The sequence below is a fragment of the Pocillopora damicornis genome, chromosome 2, assembly GCF_964200805.1.
Source record: "Pocillopora damicornis chromosome 2, jaPocDami1.2, whole genome shotgun sequence".
NCBI classification, from domain to species: domain Eukaryota; kingdom Metazoa; phylum Cnidaria; class Anthozoa; order Scleractinia; family Pocilloporidae; genus Pocillopora; species Pocillopora damicornis.
This window is the reverse complement of record NC_142671.1, coordinates 24,183,111-24,199,956: the sequence shown is the minus strand read 5'-3', so window position 1 is coordinate 24,199,956 and position 16,846 is coordinate 24,183,111. Positions and strand designations below refer to the sequence as shown.

Genomic DNA, 16,846 nt, shown 5'->3' with positions numbered 1-16,846 from the left:
TGATCAAGCGGCTTCAGTGCAAGCAATTGAGTCTTGCTTAAATGATATTGATGCATGGATGCCTGCAAACATGTTAACACTTAACAGGGATAAAATTGAGCTCCGAGTGATTGGACCAAAGCACAAAGTCAACCCACCTATTAAGGGTATTCACGTGGCTGGTGAATACATCGAGGTCTCCAATGCTAGAATATGGCTGTAATTTTTTTATTCCCATGTCAACTTAGAGAATCATGTTATGAACAGCTGCAAAACAGCCTTCTATCATTTACAAAATATAGCAGAGATAAGATAGAACGCGAAGCTTAGAGCATATAACACCTGTTCTTCATAGACTACACTGGCTACCAGTCAGAAAACAAATTACATACAAAATACTACTTCTTATCTATAAAGCACTGAATAGCATAGCGCCAAAATATATAGCAGATCTTCAGCCCTATACTCTGATGAGGCAATTACGATCTTCTTCCAAAAATCTCCTTGTAACACCAAAGTCTAATCTCAAGTTTTACAAGGAAGGATCTTTTCAAGTTGCTGCGCCCAGGCTCTGGAACTCCCTAACCAATGACATAAGATCAATCCAGAACCTTGATGTTTTTAAGAATAAGATTAAAACACCACTTTTTGGAGGCTTTTATTAGTTAGTTGATTACTCTTTTTTCTTTTTATTGTGTATATTTTCCTTAGTTAATCTTCACAAGTCGGTTGTATCTCATTTTTTATAAATTAATTTTTACAACTGATATATTTTCTTTAATGACTCAAATGTCTTTTATTTTTTAGAATTACGCTTAATGTAAAGTGCTATTGAGCTCACGGAAATGGCGCTAAATAAATTCTTCTATTATATATTACCACATAAACTGAGATGTTATACAGGGATTAAGAGTAGGCACAAACACACTCTACGATTGTTATTCGGGGGTTGTCGATTCATTTATTTTCATTCATTAATGAAGTCACTTTTTCTTCTCAGGAAAGGGCTACTGCTGTGCTCACTCGTGAGCTATCAATGTAAACACTCGAAGAAAAATTCCATATCTACGTGCACCCATGCATTATATATAATAATATAATATATATCAAGCATCATTTGATCCAGGCTTTTATGTTAAAAAAGTTGTAGCTGATTTTTTCTTAAAGCCATTTCTCTTACGCTCAAGTACAAGGGTAGTTGGCCCTCACTGGGTTACCATGGTGCGATTTTTGTGTAGCTAGTTATAGTTTCTCGTGAGCTATTAATGTAAAGTGCTATTGACCTCACAGAAATGGCGCTAAATAAATTCTTCTATTATATATTACCACATAAACTGAGGTGTTATACAGGGATTAAGAGTAGGCACAAACACACTCTACGATTGTTATTCGGGGGTTGTCGATTCATTTATTTTCATTCATTAATGAAGTCACTTTTTCTTCTCAGTAAAGGGCTACTGCTGTGCTCACTCGTGAGCTATCAATGTAATCACTCGAAGAAAAATTCCATATCTACGTGCACCCATGCATTATTATATATAATAATATAATATATATCAAGCATCATTTGATCCAGGCTTTTATATTAAAAAAGTTGTAGCTGATTTTTTCTTAAAGCCATTTCTCTTATGCTCAAGTACAAGGGTAGTTGGCCCTCACTGGGTTACCATGGTGCGATTTTTGTGTATATTTGTTAGAAAGTAATGAAATACGCGTTGATAGAATTCATTTTGATTCTGAATACTGGGAAAATGAGCTGCTGCTCAAATTGAAGAACTCCTTTTTCAATTATGCACTTTCATTCATTGTTGGGCAAGCAAAGAGAACTCAGAGCTGTTCAAGGACCAATGAAGCATTAGTACTGGTAGGTAGCCATACATAATCCCCAAGGAAACCAAGTTGCTTAATTCTCACTTTTAAGCAGCACAGATACTTCTATCTCATAGTAACATTCAACTGGTGAAAGATTTATTAATAAAATAGTTTTGAAATATTAAAATTAATACTTGGCTGTGAGGCTTGGGGGAGTAAAACAAAAGAGATCATCTTGAGGCCCAGTAATGAATAATACATTTCTTTTGCTTTATTCCCCTAGGCCTCGGAGCCAAGTATGGATTCTACTTCATCATTGGACATTGGTCGATTCGGAGCCACATGAGAGAATGCGTGAGCAAGTAGGAGATCAATTTGTGTGTGATCTTTGGGAGATTAAGTTCATTCAAGGCGAGTTTCTGCATTTTTTTGGTCCTTTTACTGGACCATGTTGACAAAGACAAAGACAAAGACAAAGATTACTGCCACGGTGAAGAAGACCTTTTAAGAGACAACATGGAATCGACCAAAGCTGCAGAAAACACAGAAAAGACTAAAAACTTGAGCGACTTGCTCACCACTATGATCGTCAGCACAAATCAGACCATTTTAACCAAACATTTCCTCGATGGGAAATACCTTGAAGAGAATGCATGCTGACACAGCATCACCTACTAATGCAAAAAGACAACAAACCACGACTTCTCATCGTGATGAGCTCAGCAATGATGCCGACTTAGCAAATTCTAACACATTGCTTCAGGTCACTCGTACTCTTCAAGGGTCAGCACCACCAAAAAGCTTAAGCAAGGTCAAGGACCCTCAACAAGCTTTTTAGGCATCAATAGTCAGTATGATGCTGAAGAAAAGAACAGTGAGGCTGTGACTGCCAAACTGACAGAATTTGTCAACAAACGTTTCTCAGCTAAACTTGGTGACGGGAAGTACCATGGGAAACTTGACAAATATGGCTGCCCATCAAACTGTGATAAGGTCACTGTAGCAACAGTGAACCCTGAAATCGATGAAAGCTTGCTCATCAGGCTAAACAGAGAGATCTCCGCGCAGCAGCCATTCAGAAGGCAGTCGCAAAAGTTGGGGCTATTTTGACTGGCTCAGCCAGCAAAATTATGACTACACTTGCTAAATCAAAAAACTCCAATATCACCTCGAATCTGGAGGAACTCCTGACCTTCAGTACAGATGCTATTGCACTGTTGGGTCACAGTACCAGAGTTTGTCCCAGCACCGTCGTGATTTAATCAGGCCTTGCTTGAACAAGGAATATAGTGCCTTGTGTTTGCCCCACATTCCAATCACTGGGAAATTATTTGGAGATGAACTCTAGTCCCAACTCAACAGTATCAAGGCTTTGAACAAAATTAGCAACCTTGCGGCTGGTGTCTCTAGTCACCCCTTTCCTGACAAACCTGGCAATAACAACAAACGTGGAAACTGAAATGGATATCGTTTACACTGAAATTGAAAACTTCTACAAAAAGGTGTCGTCATTATGCAAAAAAGCAGTATGAACCCTACATTAAGAGATGGAAGCAGTACTGCAGTAAAAGGAAAATGGATCCCTTTTCAGCTCCTGCAGAAACAGGAGTGAACTTCCTAGTAGAGTTGTACCATACTGGTGTAGAATACAGCACTATTAACACTACTAAATGTGCTTTGTCAACCTGCATTCTGATTGATGGCTGTAAGAGCCTTGGAAGTCATCCTTTAGTGAGCAGATTCATCGAAGGGGTTTTTGAATCAATACCTACTCTTCCTAAATATTCTGAGACATGGGACATCAAGCAAGTCTTAGTTATTTACAAACTTTACATCCACCAGAATCTCTTAGGCCCGGTTCAAACGTCGAACTTTACATGTGCCGAACCTAATAATTAGGTTCGGCACATGTAAAGTTCGATGTTTGAATCAATTAGGTCCGGCAGATTTGTATTCGGGTCGACCTGCTGTTCTATTCGACCGGGCTTGTCAGATAGAACGGCAAAAGATCAACTTTGATTCATACGTCGAACTGTTTCATGTGCTGAATCTAATGCATACATTACAAATACATTAAATAAATTAATTTTTACCCAGAGTTCTGCACGATTCTTATGTTTGACAAGCGCATACGACTTGTTTTGATCTTTTCAAACAAAATAGCGGGAAGAGCGGAAGACATGTGTTCCTCTTGCTTCGAGAACACGAAATATACGTGTCTGAGGTGTAAGAATTACTTTTGTATGCGGTGTTCCGTATTTGAAAATGATGAAAGTGTAGCGGGTTGGAAAGCAGGCAGTTCGGTAGCGTACTGCGAGTCATGTTTTCGAGAGAAAATGATTCTTGAAGAAACTGAAGGCAATGATCACGAGGAGACCAGTGTGGGTCAGAAAAGCCAAGAGTCAAGCTTGAATGTTAAGTCCACAAAGCCGCCCGCTATGAAAAGGTATGCTTCTCAGGTCATTCTGATATTATTTCTCTGAAAAGCCCCAAGGGGACGTGAATTAAGTAAAGTACGTAAGCTTAAGTATTGATAATGTCCCTTCTTTTGTTCTAAACGGGCTACACACTCAAATTAAATTTGCTTGTTTGGTCAGTTTGAGCTAATAAGCAAATGCTAAGGTTTGCCATGGATATCTTGGTCCTAAACTTTTTTTGTTTACTTTTTTACTGAAAGGTCATGAGAAAAGACATTTTTGAAGAAAAACATGTGATCATTTCAGTTAACATCATTATATTCATAATTTCCTCTGCGGAGATTGTAGGAAGTTTCAAATAGTAAAATTTGGTTGTCTAATTTTCACCAACCCAGGTTATGAAACATAATTATAATAAGCTGATGAAGCTAATATCTAGGTTTGAATGTTTGTCCTATAGCAAAAACATTGATGCAAATGAGGATGAAGATGATGTTACAAGTGAAGAGGGTGATGACAATGAAGATGTGGACAAAGCTTTGTCACTATTTGTAAAGAAAGGAAAGGCCAGGAAGGGCAAAAGACCTGGGCGAAGACCTCAATGGTGCCCGAAAGTTCTTGATGATTTCATTGACATTGTTGTTAACAGCAATGAGTTTAAAACCAAACTGATTTTTACGAACACCAAGAATCAGAGAAATAGTCCAATTTATGCCAAAATCTTGGATGAGCTGAAAGGCAGGGCATCAGCAAGAGGTGACAAGTTCAACATGTCAATTGCCCAGCTGAGGACCAAGTTCAAAAAGTGTGTCAGCCAGTGTAAACAAGCTGCACTAACTCAGAAAACTGCAACAGGAATAAAGAGGTACCAGGAAGACCATGGGTTTGGAAGCTGGTTCAATGCCTTGTTTGCAGTGGTTAAAACGAGGGATTCCTGTCAGCCCGAACGTGCTTTAGAGCCATCATCATCGTCCTCTCCATGTACCCCTGGAAGTTCTCATGATGACCACCCTTCTGATAATGCTGGGGACGAAGATGCCCTGTATATACCAAAAAGGTCTGCAAAGAAGGAGAAATTTGCTAAAGATAAACTTGACAACACCCAAGTGATGAAACTCATCACTGAAGTTGTCAGAAATGACCCCATAAAAGAGATGATCAGCTTTCTGAAAGACGAAATGGAAAAGTCCCGAGAGCATGAGTTGAAGTTATTTCAACTCATGCTTGGTCATAGAGCCAATTCAGGCTTGCCTCCATCATCCAGTATGGTGCCTCCATCCTCCAATATGGAAACAGGGTTTTACCAATCATGGAATCAGGGCTTTCCCTGTCATGAAGCAGGGTTTTACCCATCATTGCAGGGTTCTCAAGGGCCACAACAAACCACCTAGGAAAGCATGTCTGAAGGTTCTTATGGGAACCCTTTCCTTTATGGCAATGGAAAATACCAGACATTGTAGACATAGAGCTTATTAGTTATAATGTGCTCATAACTATTACTTTGACCACAGTTCTTCTCAGGTCTATTTATTGTGTTGCATTGGACAGCATTCTTACTGGTTTTAACTTAAGTTCTTTTTTGCAAGAATAGATTTCTTTTGAACACTTTGAATTAAAAAAAAATGGTTGAATATGGATAAATTTATTTGTACGTTTGTTTCAGTTCAATATGTTGCAAAATGATGATACAGTAACATTTTTTAGTGCTGTAGTTTTTTGATTAAATGCCGGGCTTTCAGTAAATGCCTGGTCTCCAAGGTGGAGTTTTAAATAAACCCCTGAAGTATCTATTAGAGGTTAAACAAGGTGCAGATATAATGTAACAATTTATGTCTGTACAAATGTTACCCGTGCCCCATTATAAAGCCATACAAATTTATGAAGAAATAACCAGAACTTCATGAATAAAGAGCTCAAGCGAGCTTCGGGGGTCAAATAAACCCTAGGTCCACAATGTTTCAAAAAGGTAAATGCCAGGGGTTTTTAATTGAGAAAAGACGGTATATCTGCTGTAGGGCAATTGCAAAATATACATAACAATCAAAGGAGTTTTATTTAACATGAATAAACTACAAGGAAAATGTGTGTATATCAGAAGTAAAATAATTATATGTTGAATGTTTTTTTTTCAACAATATTTGCAGTACATAAAAATTGAATGTTTAAACTTTATTTTTCTATTAATATTAAATTTATGAAAGTCATCTTTCATTGTTGTTTCAGAACATAAATGCAATTAAAAGCAATTTACCATTTAAGCTGCATAGTCAATGGACAAGTTCTCCTTACTGGTCTCTTTGTTTCCTTTAGTATTAGTTGGGAGAATTTTTAATTATTCAAGGGGATGTCTATTTGCTGATCACTTCCTTAATTCTCACAACCTTTTTATGACTGGATTGACACTGTGAAGAAAAAATTGCAGCTGTTTAGTTTGTCTGCGCTGCAGGCTAATTAAATCTTGCACTTGATACAATCATATGAAAATAATTTGGTGAAAATAGTAAATGTATCAGTACTGAATTAACAGACTTTGCCAGTTTCCTTCTCAAGCCATAGTTTTTCACATAGTGCATTCCTTACTTTATTTGCCTCCAGTGACACATCTCTGATGCTTGAACAATTTCTCATCTGCAACAGTTTTCTTATTTCCTCACGATTTCTCTTTTGACCATTTGCATCCAAACTCAAATCAAGCTTTTTTGAAATGGCATCTCCTCGTGCAATGCATATATTGTGGAGAACCATACATGCCAATGTTGTTATGCGGACATTATCTTGACTGCTTTCACTCTTTCGGAGTAGGACCCTCCACCTACCCTTGAGCTGCCCATAAGCACCCTCTGTAACCATGCAAGCTCTGCTTAAGTGGTAATTAAAGTAACGTTGCTTGGGGGTCAGAATTGCATTAGTATATGGTTTCATCAACCATGTTCGTAGAGGGAATGCAGAGTCCCCCACTACAAGTGGTGGAACAGTAACATCTCCTACAGTTTTTCCAATTACTGGAATGAGGCCTTCTTGGATACGGGTCCAAAGGTCGGTTGATCTAAAAATAACTGTGTCGTGAGAATTTCCTGGAAACCCGCAGCTACCCCACACAAATCTGTAATGTGAGTCTACCATTGCCATCAGTACAATAGAATAGAAATTTTTAAAGTTATGGTACTCTTTGCATGACTGAAGTCCTCCAGGCGGGCATTTCATAGGAATATGGCAGCCATCCAATGCTGTCCAACAGCATGGAAATTGCCAGAATTCTTCCATGTCGAGAATTTTTTGTTTAAACTCTTCTTCAGTTTGGGGCATGTGACTTGACACATTCTCGTTCCATAAATGGTCCACCAAGACTTGACAGACTTCCTGACAAATTGAGGAAATTGTGGAGACGCCAAGTCCAGACATTTCGGCGATGGTATAGAAATAATCTCCTCGGCTTAGTCTATACAGACAAATAGCAAGCCTCAGCGCTGGTGGTATCGGTTCTTCCGTCACAGTTTGCCGAATAAGGAAGGGTTCAATACGTCTCAGAATGAAATTAAATGTCCCCCTGGATACTCTGAAGGTTTTTTTGAATCTTGCGTCTGAATAGGTGTTGCAAACATTTTCCCACCAGCCAGAATTTCTTTTTAGCCGACGACACAAACGAACTGGACGAGGAACTGTGACGTTCCTATGGGAAATAAGCAATAATACAAGGCAAGCCAAATTCAAAACTTGTCTTCTCCTGGCAGCAAGGTTGTTTAATGCCAACTGCATCTTAAGTCACCTTTTTCTACCCTCCTTGATCGCATTTGCAAGAAAAACAAGCTCTTCATTTCCAGCATTTGTATTTCCCACATTTTTTTCCGCCATTTTGGTAAGCAATAACCGCTGACCGCAGTAGAGTCATGTTCAGTTTCTCAATTAAGTTCAACATATTTAGGTTCGACATTTGAATCAACTGCCGAACCTAATTATTCGAGTCGACCCGAATTGCTATTAGGTTCGGCACATGTAAAGTTCGATGTTTGAACCGGGCCTTACATTGAAATATTTAACTCACAAGTTGGTTATGTTATTGGCTCTTTTGTCAGGTTAGAGACGACAAAGGCAGCACTCCCTGAGTGTGTCAGATATGAAATTAAGTCCTGATAAATGTTTTTTTGTTATCAAAACATTGTTAAAGACTTCCAGGCCTGGCAGGCACATTTCCAGCCTGGAGTTTGTTGCTTAAAAACCAGATCCTTGGTTGTGTGTTGTTACTTGCATGCTAGAGTATTTCAACAGGACCAGTGCCTTAAGACAGGGTACATCTCAACTGTTTTTAAGTTACAAGAAACCAAATAAGCCAGTCTCAGCAGATACAGTTAGCAACTGGCTTAAAAATGCACTAAGCAAATCTGGCATTAGCACTAGTCTGTTTAGTGCTCACAGCACCAGGTCAGCTTTTACCTCCTGTGCTAAGGCAGCACAGATACCTTTGGATACCATTATGAAGAGTGCCCAATGGTCTAATTATGATACATTCCAGAAATTCTACAACTTGCCTGTTGTCAGTCAAAATAATTTTTTTGAGATCTTGTAACCCTTAAGATCTTGTAATTTGTGTGTGAGACAGCAATAGAACTTGTTTCAGGGTTTGTCAACTGACTGTCTCCTTTTTTCTTATGTGTGGTGCCTAGTCACACAGGCTTTGAAGTCTCACATGACTCCGAAATGACCAATGACCAATGATCAATGATTGAATTCAACAGCTAAACAAGACATACCTGTAAGGTGAAGTTTGATTGAAATTCTACGAGTCATTGGATAGGATTGTGGGAGTTACGTGCCCACCCTCTAATACACCATTTTTATTTGCTGTACCACTCACCCCTCATTCATATTGTGTGACTACTCGCCAATTTGAAAATTGATCTCCCAGGTTCATGCACTCTCTCTCATGAAACTCCTACACTCCCAGCCAATGACTTGTAGAATTCCAATCAAACTTCACCTTACAGGTAAGTCTCGTTTAACTGTTGAATTTTCCCATATCAAAATTGGTCTATCGTTGATGTCTTGTGACATGTTCAGCTCTGCGAGCTGAATTAACATTTGAAAAAATTATCTACCTTTTGGTAAATTAAACTGTAGATATAACATGACAAAAAACCAGGAAGTTTTCTTAAAATACATTGTTTACTTTCAATGGATAGCTTTGTTGTTATTGATATTATTAGGTCATGCAAGAACAGGGTTTTAAAAACTTGACAATAGGCAAGCCACTGGCCATATTTGGTTAATACATCCAAACATAGAAACTGGAATGACAGAGTGAAATATTCAAAACCCTCCAACTTTGCAAATAGCTCCCTTCACATGTAGCCAGTGCCTTGCAATTGTTCGAGTTTTAATGACATCATCATCTTTTAAATTTTTTATCTAGGATATCTAGGAAACCACTTCTCTGAACTATTTGCTTATCACGCTTTTAAATAAAAGCTCTGAACAAATTTTTAAGCGGTAGAAATAGCCATTACCATTATTATTATTATTATTATTATTATTATTAATGGTTTTGAAACGTGATGTTAATTCAGTTCTTGTCACAGGAACTTACTATACCGTAGATTTATCTGAGAGCTGGTCCCATTGTGTGCAACTACCCAAAGGAAAGCTTCCATGGGGTACAAGGGTGTGTCGGTAAACATTCCACCTTGCTACATCCAAGAAGAATTACAATCGCCTCAACCACTTCAACTATGACTGAAAACCCAATGGGGGGCCAAGGCAAAGGTGTCAAGCCATCATCCGTAAATCTTAACCCTGCCAACAATGGTTAAATTAAGTCCAGTTACTGTACATCAAGTAATTTAGTAACCATTGCTTGCAATTCTACCAGACTGGGTCAAGGCAAAGGGTCATGGTAAGATGGTGGAGACATATGCATTCCTGAACTCTGGGTTAAAACATTTGGAGAAGCTGAACTGCAAAGGAACTAAAACGAGGCAGTCACTAACAACCCTGCATGGTGAAAACAAGCCAATTGAATGCTCCCTAGTCAGTTTGGAAGTCTTTGATTTAAGAAAGAAAACCACAGTGCAGCTGCCAAAGATCTACTCTAAGCCAAGCCTGCCTATCCCCCATGATGCTATCACCTGGCAAGAGGATGTCAAGAGATTTTTGCTACTGAAATTGTCTCCTAATTGGTAGTGAGGTACCGAAAACTCTACAACCTAAAGAAACGAGACCAAGTGACGATGGTGGTCCCTTTGCTACTCAAACAGTGTTAGGCTAGGTGCTTAACGGCCCGTTGGGAAGAGCAGTCATGTCTAAACGAACCTTGCGAACCTTGTTTAAGAAAATACGACCCTTGATGAAGAATTTCATGAGTTTTGCAAACTAGAATTCAGCGATACCTTCTATGAATAAAAAACTTCTGTCACTCAATGACCAGAGGTTCCTGAACATCATGGAAAAAACAGTTAAACTAAATAACGGCCACTACAAAATAGCTTTACCCTGGAAGTTCCACCTGCCATGCCTACAGAACACTAGCAAAGCATCAACTCCTCCAGTTGAAAAGGCGACTGCTAGGAGAACCACTCATCCATCAAAAATACAAAGGGTTTATGGACAATCTGCTATCTAAAGATTACGCCAAAAAGGTGAATAGTCAAGGCCCTGGCCCTCTAGGAACCCACTGGTGTCTCCCTCATCACCTTGTGTTCAACCCGCGGAAGCCTGGTAAAGTGAGAGCCTTCAATTGTTCAGCCAAGCATAATGGCACCTCAATGAATGACCAGCTCTTTTGGGGGCCAGACCTCACTGACTCTCTTGTTGGTGTGGTAACCAGATTCAGAGAGGATTAAGTAGCCTTAATGTCTGATGTGGAAGCATTGTTTCACCAGGTATTCATCTGGCCAAGTGACTGCAAAGCTCTGAGTCTCTTGTGGTGACCAGACAGAAATCTCAACAATCAACCAGATGAATACCAGATGATGGTTCGTCTGTTTGGAGACACATCCTTCCCAAGCTGCACAAACTTTGCATAGAAGAGAACAGCAGAAGACAACAGAAGACAACAAAGAAGATTTTGATCCCCTAACATTGAAACTGTGAAGTGCAATTATTATTATTATGCAACAACTGGTACATCAAGAAGGTCATCTTTCTTTGAATCTGTCATGGATTAACCAATCAGTGCATCAACAAGCTTGATGAAAAAAAGTAAAGATATAGACTAAAAAATCTCACAAAGTTTTCCTCAACTATCTCCAGCCCACACGAGTGTGAGGAAGGTGAGATCTATTACTTAATAAGTTATGTGTAACATGTGGTCAACTTCCATTGTTCTGAAAAGTTTTCAGCAATTTTTTTAACTTTGTACAGTTTCTGTTTGACTGCAGGCGTAAGACATTAAATACATAGTTGTTGATTTATTTTTGCTCTGATTTAGGTTACTTTCTATATTGAAAATTTTTTCTTTGCTTTTTGCCTGTTCAGTGTTTTTAATGTACACTGATTTCCTTAAGATAAGTGTTTTTCACATGAAAAAGCCAGTTGGAGGACCTCACCACCTCCTCAACACACAAATAAAGCAGATTCAGAGATACCATGGTCTAGACATTACACAGAACATTCTATCAACCCAAGTCCATCTAATAGAAATAAATGTAGCTGTTTACACCGTGAAAAAGAATATTATCACTATCTTATACCACTCTATCCAAGCTGAAGATTCAGCAAAGTAACACAGAGTTTGTCCTCCTGACAAGAACTCCTGGTGTAAGTGACAACAAGATCTAGTAACAAGAATGTTGACCTATAAAAGGAATAACTGTCTGCCCAAGGTCTTTTTGGAATTGTTGCACTCCACCTTCAAGACATTAAGTGAAACAAAGCTCTAGGAATGGTGTGCACATGGTATTATACAGGACTGAAATCAGTGCATCAATTCCCTGGTTTAGTTTCAGTGCCCAAATACATGTATTTTTACCCAAACATTTTATTTTTCACTAGTTTGTATGCTTGCTAATTTTTAAAGCATGTAATAAAGTAAGTTTTAGTCGTAAATCATTCTATACTTTCTTGATAATTATTGTTATTAGTGTCCATCCTCTTTAATTGTAAATTAACTCAGATTAGACTTCTAGGAGAAGAAATAAACTACTGTCTATCCATGGATACGGGAAAAAGACAAAGGCAAAGAACCTTCAAGTCAACCAACAAGTAAAGCATATCTAATTTAGACCAAGCATGCAGATGAGAAATTAAAGTAGAGAAGATATCATCTGTGAAACCTGCCTAATACAACAAATGCAAGTCAGGCATACAAGTTTATGCTTGTGGGCCGATCTGCATTAACAAAAAAAGTTGTTCGTTTCAACAAAATTTCTGTCATCACCAACCATCTACAAGCGCAGATGGTTTGTGGCAACTTGACAAATTTTGGCCGAAGCAGACTAATCTTCAAACTTACCACCAACAAAATTTCTCCCAGGTAAAAACTAGACACAATCATTTAATTAGACAAAATTTCGTTTATCCTGTCATTCATATGTCATAACCACTTTTAACCATATAAATTTAGCATCTCAGTTGTTTCTCGTGTTGCGAAACTAGATTTTAAGATTTTCACAGAGGACAAAATGAATCCTTATGGTTGAAATTTAAACCCAATGGCAAGCTATTCTTCTGAAAAACCGAATTCTGTAAGGCGCTGGATTGTCCCCTTTACAATGACCAGCTCAGCCATCCACATGTTGCAGGGAGATTTTTGGAGAATGGAGCAATTTTTCAAACACTTCAGTTTCCATTCGACAAAGTAGAAGCAGAAGAAGTCATTAAACATACAGAGTCACAAACACAATCACAAGCCCAAACGACTGGAAGCGGCACTAAAGGAGAAGGGAAAGGAAAGGCTAGCTATGAAGAGTGGACAAACAAGGAGCAAAGTTTTCTGGTTGATCTCTGGGCTAAAAAACATGACCATCTAGAAAGCAAGGATGCAAGGAAAGTTTAGCTTGAAATCTGCGATGAGATTGAAATGAACTTTGGCACCAAAAAGACAGCCGAAAAATGCTAGCAAAAGATCAAGTATCTGATTGACAAATATAAAGACACAAAGTCATGGAGCAAGAGTCACACAAGAGGTCACATAGTTAAAAGTGTTTTCTACGACAAGCACCACTTCTCCATCTTCTCCGAGTGCAAACCCTCCAAGTGATCATGATGGCTCACAGCCAAGCACGAGCTGAACACCAAGTCCTCCAGAAAGTAGCATTGCTACTAGTGGCACCAGTGGGACCAGCAATGAAATCTCTGATGCTGAAGTCAATCTGGCCAGTCCCAGCAAACAGTGCTGGAAAGAAAGGAAGCCCACAACAAAGAGGACAGTGCCAACCGAAGACACCAGAGAGGAAGAGGCAATTTCCATCAAGAAAAGCCTAGAATCCATAGAAAAGCAAGGCATAAAGCTTATTCATTTGCAGCAGAACCACAGCAAACAATTAGAAATGATGGCATCCTTCATGGGCTCTCTTCTGGAAGCCATAAAGGATAAAAAATAAATGCCTAGCAGTTTACCTTTTTATCAATGGACTGTTAAGTCTGATGATTTTATTTTATTACATTGCTTTTACTTTATTAATATCATTTTCGAGTAAGGAAACTGTTGTGATTACTGTAATATGGTTTGATTCAGTTTACAATATTACAAAACAGTTTCGTCTTTTTGATCGTTTACAATCATAGGAATATATTTGAGTTCCATTTCAAATGATCAGACTTGATTTATTAAAATAATTTTAGAGTGAAGAACGGGTCATGGATTACATGCTTTGATTAAATTTATTGTAATTTCAATCGTTTTGTAAAAGTAAAAAATTAAGAACACAACAGCAATAGTAAGTAATCATAACTTAACTCTCGATTTTTTTGGTTTTTTTTAAAATAGTTCATTGAAATCGTAAGGGTATGAATTTTTTGGACTCATAAATTACATTTTCATAATTGCAAAGAAAGAATATCAATTACAAGTTGTTCAGTCACGCATTTGCAATGTACTCTCTTGACACACTTCGAACGTCATCCCCATCCCTTATAACATCATTGTTGTTGCTTTCATGTCCTTGAGCTTGAGGGTCATCATTTTCATCATGATTCCATTCGTCTTGATTCAGCAGACAAAAGTTGTGAAGGACTGCACAAGCAACAGGGATTTCATTGGCAAATGAAATCTTACTATCCAGCCATTTCCCCAGTATACACCAGTGCTTTTTTAGCATCCCAAAAGCTCACTCTACAGCCACCCTGACACCCAACAAAGCTTTATTGAAAGCTATTTCCTCTGGATCTCTCATTGCTTCAGGAAATGGTTTTTGAAGCCAAGAGGCAAGTGGGTATGCGCTGTCTCCACCTAGATGGGGTTTGATATCATTATCCCCAATTTACACAGAATCACCTGTCAGAATCTGATCGTGCTCTGCAAGATCAAATATTGTATTATTTTGTAGAACTCTCGCATCATGCATACTGCTTGGAAAGCCAGATGCAAAGTCAAGGAAGTGTTTCCTGCCATCGACAGTAGCTTGAACGATGAAGTCGTGTTTTTGGTAGTGACTGAAATAGTCCACAGCACCATCTGGAGGGGCAGCTATTCTTATGTGGGATCCATCAATTGCACCAACAATGTTTGAGAAATCAGAAACATCTTGAAATGTCTCTATGCAATGCTGTGTTTCTGCCTTTATGATGGGAAACTTTATGTGATCATTCCTGAGGTTGAAAAGGGCTTCCACAACATCTCGTACTGCTTCTAGAACAGTCTACCTTTTAACGTTGAAAACCAGTCCAATACTTTAGTACGAGTTGCTGTGATTTAGACAGTACAAACCAAGTACGAGAACTTTTTCTGGAGCAATGCAGTCATGCAATCATTCCACAAGTTACAGCCAGCTGCAAGACATTCAACAAAATATCAAAGGTACATCTGTTCATTCATAGTTGCTTTCTGAAATAATCCCCAGGAATCCTTTGGTCATTGTAGTGAGTCTCAAACCAAGACTTTTTGGAAGTTTCCAAAAGTATGGGTTGTGTCAATGTGCCCAGCATCTCTGTCTTTGACAGTATTCAATCGTAACAAGGGCCTCTTGATTTCGAAGATATTGATGCCTCAACAACATGCACACCATAAGGAGTATTTCATTCGCCATCTGATCAATATTTACAAGACAGAGGAATGCAACAAGTAACCAAATTTGAATGTACTCCATTATCCTACCTGACAAAGTCTATGTTTTGGCGTGCACCAGAATTGAATAAATTATAATGAAATATAATATTGACAATGTTAGCACAATTTGAAGACTTCAACCTTGTCAATGCGGATGCAATAGACAAAAGAAAAATTGTCACCACAAAATTTGTCCTTGGATTTTGTCATGGACAATTGCAATTTTGTCTGTAAGTGGGGATTGGCCCTTTCTTTGTCTAGTGCTCCTTTTCGTTAACTAAATTCCCCCTGGGAGAGACTTCATGTGTCTGTATTAAATGCCAAGGTTAATGGTACCACTCAAGCACCAACCAAAGTACAGACCAGGGAACAATCAAACTTTCCAAAGACGGCTCACAAGAATTGAAAGAAAAAGATGCCCTTTTATACCATCTACATAACATAACATACTTTATTTGCATGTAGGTCATTAAAAATGGCAGCCAAAAAGCAGATGTGGACCTAAAAACTAATATCTGAAAAATTAAGTGAAAGATAATATTTACAAACTAAAGAAGCTAATTAAATTTAATTACAGTAAATAAAGTAAGGCAAAATCAGAAGTTTCAACAAATATAGTTTGCAGTGTCTTTCTTTGATCCCTGAATTCCATTGAAGGAGATATTATCTAAAATGTCACATTTTGCTTTGAGAGTTCATTTAAAGGATTCAATGTTAAGTGTGCTTTTTAAGAATGCAGGTAAGTTATTCCATAATATACAAGCTTGATGAAAGAAGGAAGAGCACGGTAGGTCACATTTGGGGCGCTGCACGTAGAGTTTAAGGTTGTCTCTATGATATCTTGACAAGGAGTATTTCGTGAAGAGAGAAATAATACTAACTGAAGTGCTATTTAGAAGGCTTGGCATCCTCAAGGAGCTGAAGTGACTTTGAGGATCTCCACAGAGCAATAGAATACGTAACACTTGGGACTACATGTATGTGTAGAAAAGCAAATTTCTAATCTCAACTTGTCATAAATATCAGCTTTACATAAAAGAAGTATTTAGTAACTAAGATATGTATTAGCTTAGATCTTATACTTCAAATTTGATCATGAAAAGTTTAAAGATTATGCATAGTGTTAAATTTTTAAAAAAATCGCTGTTAATTTCACACAATTCAGCTTATTGGCTGCAATGTAATATTGTGCACATATTGTGTGCTTAATAACTCCATTTTACCTATCAGATCTTTCTCCAGCTAAGAATTCTATCAAAGTTAAGGCAACATTATGTAAATCTGGTCTTTTTCCACTCAAAAACTCAAATCAAATGAGACACTTATACAAGACTCATGGGGAATTTAATGCAGCTTTTTTGTTGAATTCCTTAGCTTTTTGTTCTGCAAGTCATGGTGCAAATGGTCAAATTGAAGACTTACCAAAAGCCTATTTGTAATA

At 38.1% G+C, this 16,846-nt stretch overlaps 1 protein-coding gene across 1 annotated transcript; it reads left to right on the top strand.

Annotated features, from left to right (window-relative positions):
• The first annotated feature begins 4,384 nt into the window (after positions 1–4,384).
• On the top strand, positions 4,385–6,091 carry LOC113685253 (uncharacterized). Its single transcript, XM_027202744.2, has one exon. The coding sequence runs from the start codon at positions 4,607–4,609 to the stop codon at positions 5,597–5,599; it is 993 nt and encodes a 330-aa protein (XP_027058545.2). The 5' UTR covers positions 4,385–4,606; the 3' UTR covers positions 5,600–6,091.
• Positions 6,092–16,846: the final 10,755 nt, after the last annotated feature.